Here is a 14,405-nt window from a genome sequence, read left to right on the forward strand (position 1 = left end):
TCACTGGGGAGGAATAATCCATCCCCGACTCTCGCATTCCACAGGTCCTGATTGCCCCACCTTTTCGTGTCTTCCTCACATTTCTTACCTTCCTCAGGAAGGAGTTTTATTGAAACTTAGATCGGCCTCAGTGTGTTGTGTAAGTGAAGACTCTGAACAGCTTCACCTCTTTCACCTCCAGCCACGAGACATTGGGAATGATAGTTTGCTCTTTACCAAAGTGAAGGAGCCTTATTTGTCACCAGGCCAAATGCCTTCCTCAGTGGGCGGATGGTATCGAGGCAGTTATGTGGTTTTTGTGCCTCAGATCCTTTATTTGTAAATCCGAAAGAAGACTAATAGCTTTAGAGTATTTTGAGAATCTCAAAGCTCTATAGATCGTAAATAACAAAAGATTTTTTTTTCTCACCTAAAATGGCAGCACAGAGACTGCGGTTACTTGCTTAATAGATAGCGTGTGGTCCCTGGGCCATTTGCAGCTGATGGGTTTTTTCCAGTGCTCTATTTATAGAGCTAGGTCAGAAATATCACTTCCTTTGGAACTTGACCTACAGACCATTGTCAGTTTTAGAGGCCCGAGGAAGTAGAGCGCACACTAAATACAGCTGGTTCACAGGTTCAGTTAGTGAACCACAAGCCCCCAAGGAAATTAATTTTGCTGGAGGAGATGTCTGAGCCTATGATACCTTCGCCCTGTGGCCTCCTGGAGTTTTAGGCTGTTTTGAAGGCTTCTTCTAGAAATAGCCTCTGCTAGGCAGTCTTCCTCCCTCTTTTATACCCCGTTCACCCCTTTTAACATTGGTTGCTGAAATTCTGCCTTTCTGCATCGAATGGAGCAAGAGCTAATGAACCTCCAACAGAGGTAGACTAGGGTACTCTGGGAAAATTAGGAAAAAGCAGATCTAAGTATTTCTCCAGTTCATCTTTCTGTTGAGCTATCCAAGGTTCTCAGTCACTTCCCCAGTTGAATGACCCAACAAAAAAACATATGCTGAAGCTCAGCATCTTCCATGGGCCTGCTTTCAAGCAGGAGAAACTGAATTTAATGGATGATAATCTCCTTTTAATCCCTACAGCCTCACTCAGACTCCCATCTTTAAGCTTCATGATTATGAAGTTGTGTTTGCTGGGACTTGGCCACTGGCCAACAAATGTGTACCCGTCATAAGGTTTTAGTAGGTAGCACAGACTAAGAAACAGCCTCATCTGGAGAGAAATCCGCTCCCAGAAAGAGAACCATACGTACGTACTATCTGTACTGTCTCAGGCCCTAATGGGCACTGGGTAGGTCACAGCCATTAAAAAATAGCACATGGAATAGAGCAGCGATTTTCAACCATTTTGCTGCAAGAACTTTTAAAGCATGCAGTAGCTGACTAATCAGGGGCCCTGACCTTTTTTCCCTTAGATTGTCCCATAAAAATATGACAACAGCCAACTCCACAATAGCCATCTGGTGTGAGTGCCCTGTCTTGAACCATAAATATATAGGTCATGTAATAGCATTTCATCTTATTCGTTGCATCTGATTGGTTAATTCTTGCTACCAGAACTCCTTATATGCAAGTATAGGCACCCGATTTTTTTAAAAGTCACTTTGGAGCAAAAAAAAAATAGGTAATTATTATTTTTATTTTGTAAAGGAATCAAAATTATACCTTTTTTTTTTTTTTTTTTTTTGGTCAGACTGGAAAAAATATATTTTTTGGTGTCCTACAGAATTTTAGTTATAAGTTTATGTGTGCCACGCTATGGAAAGGGTTGAAAATCGCTTAAGTCGAGCATTCTCAGATTTCCTAGAAAAGGGGGATACAGACTGAGGAGCTAATTTCTTGTCATGAGATTCAAAGCTCTTAGTCCTGGCAGGAACTTTTGAGATTATTCTGAGCAACCATTTCTTGTCATGGATGAGGAGGAGGCTGAGGCTCAGGGAGGTGAAAGGACTGGTCCCTACCAGGGCCCACTGCGACGCCCAGTGTTCCCGCCTCCTCCCGCCTGGTCGCCAACGCCGCGTGTGAGTCACAGGAGGACCCGCGTCCTGCCTCCCGGCCAGCCGCTGACCACGTGCCACCGTGGCCCTGTTGAACAGGCTTTAGGACATGAAGGCGACAGATGAGAGAGAACGTCAGTTCCAAGGGTAACACACCATCTCCTTCCCTTTCGGTCCTCAAAATATTTTTCTTATTTTTAATTTCCTCTTTCCAGTCTCAGTAAGTTACCTTTCATCTGAAGGGATAGGAGGGCCCCAGTGTCCTGAATATCCAGCCCTCTGAGGCCATGAACTTTTCCTTCCCCTGTGTTCCTATTCTGGGAGTCACTGCTTTGTTTACACTTTAATTTATTTCAACATGGAAAAGCCTATTCTTTTAAAGTTGACCTTTTGCTGTGCAGCAGACGCTTTTATGTTATGTGCTGGAGATTCAGTTTGACCTCCTAGAAATGCTTAGCCACAGGAGTCATAAATTGAAATGTTTTCAGAGAAGCTTCCTCACTGAAGGCTCCCCAACAGGCCCCTTCTACAGACTGACACAGGTTGGTACCAGAGGCCCATTACCTGCTGGAAATCAAGGCCACACAGCAACCTGATTATCCCCCAGTCGGATTGCACAAGACTCCACGCCCTGTGTGCACCGAGCAGAGAGAAAGCCCCTTGCCTTGTGAGAAATCCGGCTCCCTAGCCTCCACCCACTCCAAAGGAGGGGGAATTGGATCCAAAAGATAGCGTGTGGTTATGAAAGAGATTCCAGAACCCAGATCCTGTTGTTTTAACCACTTCATTACTGAACTTTACTGGCTCGCCTCATTATTAGCAGAATAAACAATGTAGAAGATGGTGGTTAAACTTTTTTTCTCCCCAGATTTCATCTATAGTGTTTGGTCATCGTTGCTTCTGTCATTTATACATACCAAGTGTCTTCATCTAAGGGTCACCAAGACCTTCGGCTGCCTGGAGGCAAGAATTATTCTTCACATTTTACAGATGGGTAAGCAAACACAAAGAGAGAGCAGGCTTTGGCTTACCTAAGAGAGTCTCTGAGAGAGGAGGGAATGAATGTTCCCACAGTTGTTTTTAGAGAGACCTGACTTCACAGTAAATCAATTAGATTTCTCTGTGTAGCTTATTCAGATCCTTCTACAGGCTCAATCCTGTGACAACAAAAAATCCCCAATAATGAAAATATTTTTAAAACCCAGTTCACTTATTTGATTTTTTAATTTGTGTTGAAATCAACCAAATTCCAGTAGAATGAAGTCATATTGCCTTGGCAGGTCTAAATATCAGTCATCAAAAAGGAGAGAGGGAGAAAGCGCCCTAATTTTTAGAACTTCCTCGTAAAATGAGCATAGAGAAAATTTACTTATTTCCTGACCAATTAGGTCACTGGGCAGGAAATCACCTTTTCTGAAAAGCCACTAAGCAGATTTCTTCTACCTTACATCCCCCATAAACAGCATTAATGATCATTTATACCAGCCCTCACATAGGAAGGCTTGAAAGTCAAAATACATGAGACCACTGAGTTTTCCAGTTGGAAAAAAAATTACAAACTTAGAGTAACTGACAGCTTCCCCACTTACCTTTCTCCCAATTCTCTCCCGGGTGATCCCACCACCTATAACCACCCTTCAATTGTTTTCCCATATTTGAAACCCTTTTAAGTGAAATAACCTTCTAATCCTGACCATTGTTAAGCTTTCAACCAGAGAAGGTCAGTTTTAGGCCTCCTGATTTGTATGAATCCAGCTGCTGGGCCAGTTGAGCAAGGTGAAATACCTTGCCAAGCCAGGGCTTGTGTGTCTTTCTGGAAACCCCTTGCCCTGGGTTATCACTGTACATCAGGAAAGAGTAAGCCGAGTGTGGAGCCTGTGTGACACGCAGAGTGGAGATGAGTGAGAAGGTGCTCACAGCACACCCATGAGTGTCTTCCCCAAGATGAGCCTTGGGGCCCTTCAGGCCCTTCCTGGGGGCCTCCTGGCTGGCAGAGTAGCTGGCTACTTGACATAATGAGTCTGGAGAAAGCTAATTGGAGAAGAGGTTAAGATTCCCTCAGCCTGGTGTCCGAGGTGGCTCTGTCATTACCCAACCATGTGACCTTGGGATAGTTACTTATATCTCATAGACAGTCTGTCAATAGGGATGATATTCCCTATCTCATGGAGTGGTTGTGAAGATGTAAAAAGATGGAACTAAGATATGAAGTTCAAACAAGATATGAAAAGCTCCCCATACAAAGGGCTTACCTAGTGCTTAGCATTTGGTACTTTAAAACTGTTGTCTTTTATTATCATTAACTTTCAAGGCCTGGCTGTTATTGCACTTGTAGGTGGCTCAATGTTTGCAAGCACTGCTGAAAATTTTTCTCCTCAAGCTATCTTGCTCAGGGTCTCCCTATAAACTTTCCCATGGGCATTTGTGCCAATGGCCCTTAGGACCTGAACTTGCCTGTCCAGAAAACAGCAAAGTGTATTCATTCTACTTTTAAATATTCTTCAGGAACGTGGAATTCTTTAAATAGTGGCTACCAGCCCAATGTGGCTCTGATTTCTGAAAGCATCTTCTAGACCTGTGATGCTCATACAATTTCATTACAGAGAAAAATGTTTGAGTGCTTAACTAAAGAGCATCTTCTAGTGATTCACATGTAGCCTTTCCCTGGCAAACCTTAAAACTCAGTGTCTGTCTCTTCATCCTATCACTTAACAGACAGATAAGCAACAAGCTTCTAGAGTTTGCTTGAAAAAGGTAAACCTATTAATTTTAGCTTAAGCAAGGTAGAATTAAGAATGTAGATCTGCTGCTAAAACAGGTGTATAACACAGTTCAATGTTTAGTTAGAGCAACTTATTAACTATTTAACCAGTATTTATGAAGCATCCTCTGTTCTCAGACCTTGTGTTGTGATTCAGGCATACTGGCATAAATCAGACATGGACGTGGCCCTCTTGAAATATATCTTAGGGGTGAGAAGTAAAACATACAAATAATGTACCACAGGATAGAAAATGGCAGTGACATGAGAGAGTGAAAGTATTATGGGGGTTTAGAGGTGGAAAACATTATTCCTGTGCTGATCAGGGAAGTGACGGGTAGGGAGTGGCACTGAAGACAACGTGTGGACATAGAGGCATGCGGGTGTGTCACGCTGTGGAGAAGCAGCGATAAATTGGAGCAAAATCTACATGAAGTGGAATGGAGTGAGGAATGGAGGGAAGAGGTGTGGAAAGGCAGCCTGGGCATAGGCTGGAAGAGCCTTGAATGCCAACCTTAGGAATTTAGAGCTCGTTGAAGGCACTTGGGGGCCATAGACAGTTTTTGAGCATGCTGCTCGCGAATAGCGGGGTAGTGTGCTCAGATGTGCTTAGGGAGGTTCATCGGGCAGTAGAACAGAGGATGGGCTTGTAGTAGGGAAGGACTGGAAGCAGCACAGAGATCAGGTGGAAAGCGATAGCATTCGTCCCCAGGTGGGAGCTACTGTGGGCCTGCTCTGAGATTGGGGTAGGAATGAATGGAGGGTAGGGAAGGTTGCAGGTGAGATTTTACAGCCAAACCAAAAGGACTTTACAATTTATTGGATGTGACGAGCAGGAGAAATTTAAAAATAGAGCTCAGGTTTCAAACCAGATTAAATGGAAGGCCAAAGACTGGGACAAAGAAAGAGAGGTGAGTCTCTATGGGAAGACATAAGCTTTATTTGAAGATATGGAATTTGTGGTGCTGAAATTCATTACATCGGGCTTCTAGTTCCTGTGGTTCAAAACGGAGGGCAGGTGCTAAGGTAAGTCAGGGGCTGAGATAAAGGCTTAGAAACCACTGGTGTGGAGCAGACATTGCAGGCTTGGCGGGAGGGAGTCATATCTGGTTCCTGAGCATGCTTATTGTGTGTTTAAAAATTAAATAATTCAACCAACATTTAAAAATCAGGAGATTGTACCTAAAATATTGATTTCTGGCTTCTCTTTTAAAAACCCAAAGACGTGGCTAACTATGAACTCATACTGACACATGATCACAAAGTTGGCGCTGAACAGGGGCTTCCCCCTTGAGGTCCTGGACTGATTCTCTAATTCACCACAGTCTTCATTACTCGCCATCCTCTCCCAACACTTAAGATGAAACAAAAGTAGATTCATGGTTGCCTGGGGCCAAGGGCAGGAAAGAAGGGCTGGAGGCTTATGGTTAAGGGGTATGGGGCTTTCTTTTGGGGTGATGAAATGTTCTAAACTTGATTGTGGCAGTGGTTGAACAATTCTGCATCTAGTAAAAACCGTTGCACTTTAAATGGGTGGATTGTATGATGTGTGAATTCTCTCAATAAAGCTGTTTTATAAAAATGCAAAGAAAGAAAAATCAGTTGCTGATTTCCTTGCCATGCTGGTGATCTTACAGCAGAAAGCATTTCTCTGTCAGTGTTTCTCTATCAAGAGGAAAAATTGGAAGGTAGACTGAGATTTGTAAAGGAAAAATGGGAGATGAGTGTACATCTGTTTTGTGGTAGAAAACAATTTCTACTTGTTAAAATGCAAACAACTGGCCTCTGTGTTAATTTATTTCCTAGCCACTGAGGGCACTTGGGTATTAGGGGAAATTTTGGTCATGGTCAGCTCCCTGAAGTCCATCCGCTAAGAAAAAGAAGCTAGACTATTGGATGTCAAAGGAGGGGAAGCTTTATCAACTGCTGACGAGAGGTCAGGGAGGCTGAGGACAGAGAAGTAGGGAAGGGACAGGAGCCCAGCCAGTGAGAGAGCTTAGAGTGATGGGGCCAGAGAGGGACATGGGTGCAGATGACCAAGCATGTTCAGGAGTTATTTTATCCTCAGGCCCGAAGGACTGTGTGCCTCCCTAAGACTAGGATTCCTCCCACGGCCCAGGCCAAAAGCTGGGGCAGGAGCTCAGGGAGACCTAGATATGACAGCAGAGGCTCGCTACTAGGTGGTGGGACCTGTTGGCCTGCCCGTAAGAAGAAAGGCGGGGAGGCGACCAGAATGGTTTCCTCCTGGGATGGCAGGAGATCAGTGAAGCTCTGGGGGCGTAAGACAGTGGATGGAGTACAGTGCTGGGAAACTAGAAACTCAGAGAGTTTGCTTCAGATCCGCCTTTTTTAGGAAAGTCTTAGATGGTAAAAGAATGTTTCTCTTGGGATAACGATGTCTGATACAGAGACATGAAACGCTGAGATCCAGGTTCCTCTTTCCGGGGCGTGTGTGCGCGCACGTGTGCAGGGCTTGGAAGGCCAAAGGTGTTCTGTATGCATGTGCCACCTTTTCTATATTAATAAGGAAAACTGAATTAAAATTCATATCAAGCTAAAAAAAAGACTTACAACTCAAACTAAGACTATTTCATACCTGGCTCTTATCCTGTGCAGTAGCATTTTGCCTTTCTAGCACGATATTGAGTGGCTTGATTTATTACTAGCAATGGTTGCAACTGCCTTGCAGTGCGACCTCTTATTGATATATAACTGTTACCTTTTAGCCCAGTAGTGGTCACTTTCCCTGAGGCTGAAACTCATGCCAGCTTTTATTTTTAGTCTCTTGTTCCTCAACACCCCCCCCTTCTCTAAGTCATCAGCTTCTGTGGTCCTGAACTGAGCCTCCGAGTACCCTAAGCCACGAGCAATGAATGGGCTTTTGTTTGTGAAACACCATCACCGGAAAGGACCTCACAATCATAGCTACGCCCTGCTTCGTTTCAGGGGCGTCCGGATCCAGCTGTGTCACAGCTGCACTGGGCAACACCTGGAGCCACAGTGTGAATACACGGCTGATATTCCAAAGCCTCGGTTCAGAGAGAAGACAGGTGAGTGCTTTGACATTGTTCTGTGACTGTCAAGGCCACGTTGTCTGTCCTGGCCCAACACTGAGGGGTAGGGGAGAAACAAACAGCATCCCCATCTGCCCCAGCGGCCGTTAAAATGAAGAGAGGAGACAAGTCACACACAGGGAAAAACTGTAAGAATGGGCCCAAGAGAGTCAGCATGTCTCCTGATATCGGCCAATAGCGTGTAAGTGACCGAGGTACATACCTCTAGGGATCCCAGATTTTTTGTCTGTAAAGTGAATGATTGTCCTATTTGTCAAGCACTAGATAATTCATGTACAAATTAAACGGTGATGGTGCTTTTTCTTGAGATTAGTTTGCTTTGAAAATCTCAGGCTGGACAGACCTTGCCAAGCAAAGAAACTGTTCTCCAGATCCTGGGTGCTTTTGCATTGACTCATAAGCCAGTAGTTTAAAATACTGGGTGATGCTGGAGAGACTCCAAAAGGGTGACTTTCCCAGAGCTCCCTACTTAAGGTTTCTGTCCTGGCCTCAAGTGAGAGTGTCCCCCTTTCACCCAGAAGGGTTCATTTCTACCCCTTTCTTCATCTTCGCTCCACCCCTGAAGAAAGGACCCCCACAGTCTGACCTCTGTGGTAAGATGTCTCCTAATTAGGACGTTTATTTTTCCTGATGTCTAACTTAGCTCCATCCTCTGTGTGGACCAGGTCCCATCATTACCTCCACTGCACACAGGAGGAAAAGGAAGACGGGTGATTATTCTGATTTGCTCGATAGGGCAGAATACAGAACCCAGATCTGCGCATTTTGCTAAATATGTAACAAATCCAAGTTATTAATTGAAGAGGAATGAAATGTTCTGCTGGTGGTCCCTTCCCGAGGGGGTGGCGGGAAGGGACTGTGGCCCTTCACCTGCATTAGGTAGACTGGCTCTTTTTCAGGCAGTCAGGAATCATCCCAAACAGACATGAGCCTTTGCCTGTTCCAGACATAACTTTCCGAGTGCTCTTGGTTACAGCCCAGAGGATTCCTCTTGGTTCGCTGGGACTGTGTAAATAACATTCCAGCTCGATGACTGAGTCAGCCATGTTCTGAGAAGACGGAGCTGCGTGTTTTTCGTTCAGGGGAACATTCTTGAGTTCTCAGGCCCTGGCGTGCTCATTACCTCCATGATGCCTTTTCTCTGATGATTCAGGAGCGCATCCAAAAATATTCCTGTAGAACCTAATGACCTTCCGTTTGTACCCCAGGTTATAAATTTTGTTGACTAAACCTTGTTTGTAGCTGTCAGGTGTGTCGCTAAGGAGCAGCAAGCACTGCTCCCTAGACTCCTACTTGAGGAAGCAGAGTCCTTGTGGATCAATGTCGATTCGGTCATGTTCATGGATCCTTACCCCTACTCCTTGAAAACTTGCAGTTTATCTCTGTTTTAGATTTTGGGTGACACACACTGATTTTGTGAGTCAGTCTGTTACATATGGAATCATGGGTTCCAGGCTCCCTGATTCTAGTTTTACGCATCCTAGTTAGTGTTGATCAGTAAATAAAGAAATTAGAGCCACACGTTTCTTTTTCATTTGGTTTAATAAATTAACTGGTCATCTCTATTTTGTTAGTGTCAATAGGAAGTGGCTAGTAGACCAAAACGCTATTATTTTATGTCTCTTTGGTGACTGGGACATTTTGGTGGCTGTTGGTTCTTGGCTCATAAGGTCAAATGCAGGGCACTGGTCACGAGAAGAACCCGGAGCAAAGAGGGGATGGATCGGTGACAGTCTATCAACTCACATCCCATTAGATGGGTCAGTGGTGGCATCTTAATCTACAAAAGACAACTCGTTACTATCATTGCTAATCCATCACGAGCAGAGTTAAATGCTTTTGAATCATGTTTCAAACAATAATGAGAAATTAAAGTAAAATACAACCAGTGTTAAAATGGCCAACCAAGGCTAAAGAATATATGTTTAATTAACCTACAGAAATGTGCGTGCCTTTGGGGACCAGCTGTTAGGTTTGTGGCCTGATAACTAGGATAAAGTTTGATATAGGACACATGTCTCTATCTCCTGACCTGATCTCGCTTAGTGTGTGCTGAGTGATTCATTGGGCCTTTCCTGTGGTCCTACTTCATGACAAAGTAGAGAAGCCATGTGAAGATAAACCTGTTGTGGGATATGTGCTTTTAAGGTAATCGCTCCAAATAATACTTCTTATAACACTACTTAGTGGGAGGATGTGCCTGGATCCTTCCACAGGCAGACTGTGAACCCCAGCTACCAGGGGAAGAAACAGGGAGAGCTTTTGTATTTTCCTCTTTTTTTTCTCTCTCTCAATGCGCAAGCAGAGGCCACTACACCAAGGGATCAAGGTTATGGAACGAAGGTTATGTTTTATCCTGTTTCTGTGACATTGAGCTCTAGCCAGGGCTCTTGAATGTGAGGCTTAGTCTGAGATCACAGGGCTGGAAGGGGGTCGGGTCAAGCTGAGCAGAGCTGTGAGCGATTAACCCAGGAGATGAATTGCATGGTCCAAGGGAAGGAGTCCTCCCTGGCTGATTATTTTCTTTACACCCTTTAAACATTGTAGAATTATACAACCAAGGAAGAAATCTCCTTATCAGGGCACAAGCCAAGTCAATTCTCTTGTTTATTCTGCTTCAGTGTTTGTAAAAACTCTCTTAAGAAGCTGGAAAACATTTTCTTTTGGACTAATTTAGCTTTTTTTCCATTTGACTTTTATTTACTCTTTTCCTCCTCGGCTTCAATCCTGCCCCACCCTTTTTGCAATGTTTTTATTCTTACTAAAGACATGTCCTTAGAGATGAATTAAAATGCCACTACCAGGGCTTGGGGGGTTTTAGTGGTTTGGTTTTGTTAAAAAGTAACGATATGATTTGGTTCACCACGTGCACGGCATGGGGATGCTAAGAAGTAGAAGACAATTCCTGCCTTCGTGTTTCTTCTGGTCTAGCACGAGAGATGACTGAGACATAATACACGTGTACATGCGTGACACATACACACTCAGGAACAATCTAAATGAAGTGCAGGAGTTAAAGCACAAACTAATACTGAGATACTATCACATGGCTTGTTACCTAATAAGCAGTTAACACAGCAACTGCTTTGAACCCCGAGGAACGTGAACTCAGAGTCTTTTAGAAGAAGGTGGAACTTGAGTATCCTTTAAATCCGTGTTTCTGAAGCCTGGATGCACTATAGACCCATCACAGGAGCATTTACAAAATACCAGCCCCAGGGAAGCACTCTGACAAATAAAATCAGAGTTCCTGCTGGTGAGGCCAGGCACCCCTGTGTGCTTTACTTGTGAAGTTCCCCACCCCCAGGTGATTTTGCTGTGCAGCCCAGGTTGGAAACCTCTGCCTCAACTAGATCAAATCAGGTTACTAAGGAAGGAAAGGAGGGTGTTGGGCTGAGGGCGGACGGGAAAAGAAGGAAAACGGGAGGGCAGGTCATTCGTTCGGAAGACATGGGTCAGCTTCTGCCTTGTAACATGAGCATGGGAGGCATGTACCCATTCCCCTGACAAACCTTCGTTCCGTGACCTCTTCTCTGCTAGTTACTATGTAAGAGGCTTGTGAGAGATTCAGAATGTGGGTAGGTTGATGCCCTGTGGTTGTTCACAGTCAGCTTGGGGAAATAAACATGTACACAGCAAGCCTGTGTGCACACCCCGAGGCAGGTGCTGGGGGGGGGCCTGCAGTGATGGACCGGCAGCCCCTCCAGACGCCTGGCGGAGGCCCCCCTTTGGGAAGCTCCCAGTAACCGGGAATCCTGTCATGAGGGACTGGAAAAGCTAGACTGAGGGTAACTATGCTTGAAAGATGGATGGCAAAACTTGATGAAATATTCATACTCTTTCTCAGGAAATCCTCATGAAGTCCGCTCCTACAAACCACATATGGAATTATATAAATTTTTAAGCGCCCCAGAAGGAGTAATGAAGTAAATGAATCCCAACTAAGCTTCACACTCCCTTGACGAAATAAATATTATGACTCTCTTATTTCAACAAATTGGAAAGAGGTGACTTTTTCGTCCAGAGGGTTTATTTAAATGGGCTTTATAACAATAGTTTCATCTTCCATTTAGAAGGCACCCTGATGTTACAGAACCCTGGAGGGAGGAGACGAGCAAGAGACGTAAATTGTTGACAGGACCAATAATATTACTCAACTCCTGATCCTTATTTGAATCCTCAGGCTTTTCTCAAAGTCCCAGGTTGTTTTCCATAATGGAAGTCGTCAGTGTTTCCTTTCTGGTGATAAAATTCTTCTTTTGGTACCCATTTTGTATTTTAAAGACAACATCATCACTCTGAAGACTCTGAGACCCCACATTAATTGGGCCCTGGTCCCTCTGTCTTGCCCACAGTGGCACCTCCCACTTGTTCTGTTTTTGCAGATGTGAGACCTGAAGGATGAGCCCTGAGTCCTGTGACTGAGTCTTACCTGCGCACCCTCAGAGCAAGGTCAATGCTTGACACTCACACATTCAATACATTTATTTTAAAAGAGAAAGAAAGAAAGAAGGAAGCAAACTCCTTGTAGCCATACATGAACCCAGTCTTGGGGAAGGACACACTGCTTATTTAGGGTCACTCTTCCATAGCACTGAGTTTTGCAGTTTCATAGTTCTTTTAAAGTATTAGTAATTGTCCGTTCAAAAATTTAGCATCAAACTCGACAATTATAAGCAGACACTTATAAAGAAACACTATAAGATATTGAATACAGGAATATCTTTTTGTAGAGCCAGCATGCTGGGGGCTATGGGGGGTGGGGTGGGAAGCAGGCTTCCCTTGAAATCCTGGCTGGAGTTCTTCGAGTAAGCAAGCCAGAGCTCTGAACACAGTTGTCCTCATTCAAAAATGAGCCCTTCTCACTTTGTAAAATGGTTCCAGGTCACCAGGCTTGTTCTCTTGTTTTCTACTCCAGCTCATCTGCTGTTTTTTGGTGACTGGATCCAGCCTGAGGAGAAGTTTGGCTATGCTGCAGGGGTGGGAGAAATTGTTTTTTAGGCATAAATATCTACAGAAATAGCAAAGGGAACAGAGAATCCCAGCCAAGCCCATTGCCCTGGGTGTAAATGTTTACTCCCTTTCAGAGCTGCTCAAGTGTGAAGTCCAACCCCTGCCCACACTCTCCCATCAGAAGGGCTCTACCAGGTCTTGAGCACATCAGGAGAACGTATAAAAGGGGAACCAGAAGGGTGACTCTTCAAGACATCCTTTTTTCAGGTCCCCAGGCAAGTGTATTAAAATCTGAGGAAACCCTACCTGAAAGTATGCAGTCACAGCACATAAATACAGTGAGCCTGGACTCCCAGAGCATAGACAGGCTCCACCTGAGAAGGAACAACTCGGGGGTCCTGGGGCACCCTCCCCGTTTCTAGCGCCACATCTGAGAGAAGAGCATCAATATCTTCCCACCACCCATGAAAACAACAAGCAAACAAACGAAAAACTTCATGGGGCTCCCTTTCAAAAACGTCAGTGTACTAAAAAAAAAATTAAAAATCACTACTTTTGAATGGACTCAAGTAGAAAAAAACTTTCCCTTGAGGAGGTTCTATTAGAAATTACCAGTTAAAAATGCATCAGTACAATGGCTCCCACGGCCCTGACCGGGGTCTCCCTTTCAGATACTCTGGCTGGAAGACCTTGTATCTCTGCGGAGGGGGAAAGTCCATTTTTCCTAGATTTTGAGTCACATGGGGTCAATAAAAGTTCAAATTGAAATCAAAACAAAACAAGGGTGGGGAACAATCATAGGGTTTAGATATCACTTTTCATCAAGTAGAGTTGTAAAATTGTTACCACCACTCCCAAAAGGAAAGGGTATTTTAACACCCAAAAGTAGAGATGTATCTGTGAATAAAGAATACTCCTGTAAATTGAATACATTTGTTTTCACGGGAGACAATACGTGTCCTTATTTCTGTCTTTGGGGATCCTGATCTCTGACCGGCAGGACTTGCATGGCTGGTCCACTCCAGGAATGTTTAGGTGGCCTCCCCTTTAACCAGCCACTCATTTCACCAGTTCTTTATCTCCACTGTCATCCCCTGCCAGCTCTGACTAGTTTTATTTTTACACACTGTCTGGTACAAAATCTTATGCAGTGACCCTTCCAGCTCTAACTTGCTAAGTAAACCAGGGCAAATATGTGGATGAGAGGTTTCTAGAGAAATCTCAGCTGTTGCAGGAAGTAGAAGAGACAGTAGAAGGCTTTGGAACCAAACTGAAGCACTCATTGTCGCGCTAGGGAAGAAAAGTGCTTTTAGTTGGAAAACAACATGGGAAACAGCTACAAGATCTCTTGGACAGGCAGTGACCTGAGAGTCAAGGACGCCGAAACTTATTTGGCTCATGTGAGAGTGAAGGTTGGACAGGATGTTGTATTTTAGCCTTGGTTGGTTAGCTATGAGTGGGGAGAAAATGGGTCACCATCTTTGGTTAGGAAAAGCAGAGGGGAGAAAAGGATTCCGTATCTACATAAACTATGAACTGACTTAAAGCTGAACAGCACTTTCACTAGAAAAAAAGCCTTTAGGACCTGACAGTGTCCCATCTGAGATGCGCTCTAGAGACCATCCCA

The 14,405-nt window shown here is 44.3% G+C and overlaps 1 protein-coding gene across 6 annotated transcripts in view; it reads left to right on the forward strand.

The window, feature by feature from the left end:
- The window catches only part of RAD51B (RAD51 paralog B), a 550,373-nt gene that overhangs the window by 402,557 nt on the left and 133,411 nt on the right, over positions 1 to 14,405 (forward strand). For all 6 annotated transcript variants that reach the window (XM_081121112.1, XM_081121113.1, XM_081121114.1 and 3 more), the window contains one exon: positions 7,698 to 7,801. In XM_081121112.1, the coding sequence (XP_080977238.1) occupies positions 7,698 to 7,801 (104 nt within the window). The remainder of the gene's footprint in view (positions 1 to 7,697; positions 7,802 to 14,405) is intronic.

The sequence above is a fragment of the Miniopterus schreibersii genome, assembly GCF_964146895.1.
Source record: "Miniopterus schreibersii genome assembly, chromosome: 1".
Taxonomy (NCBI): Eukaryota; Metazoa; Chordata; class Mammalia; order Chiroptera; family Miniopteridae; genus Miniopterus; species Miniopterus schreibersii.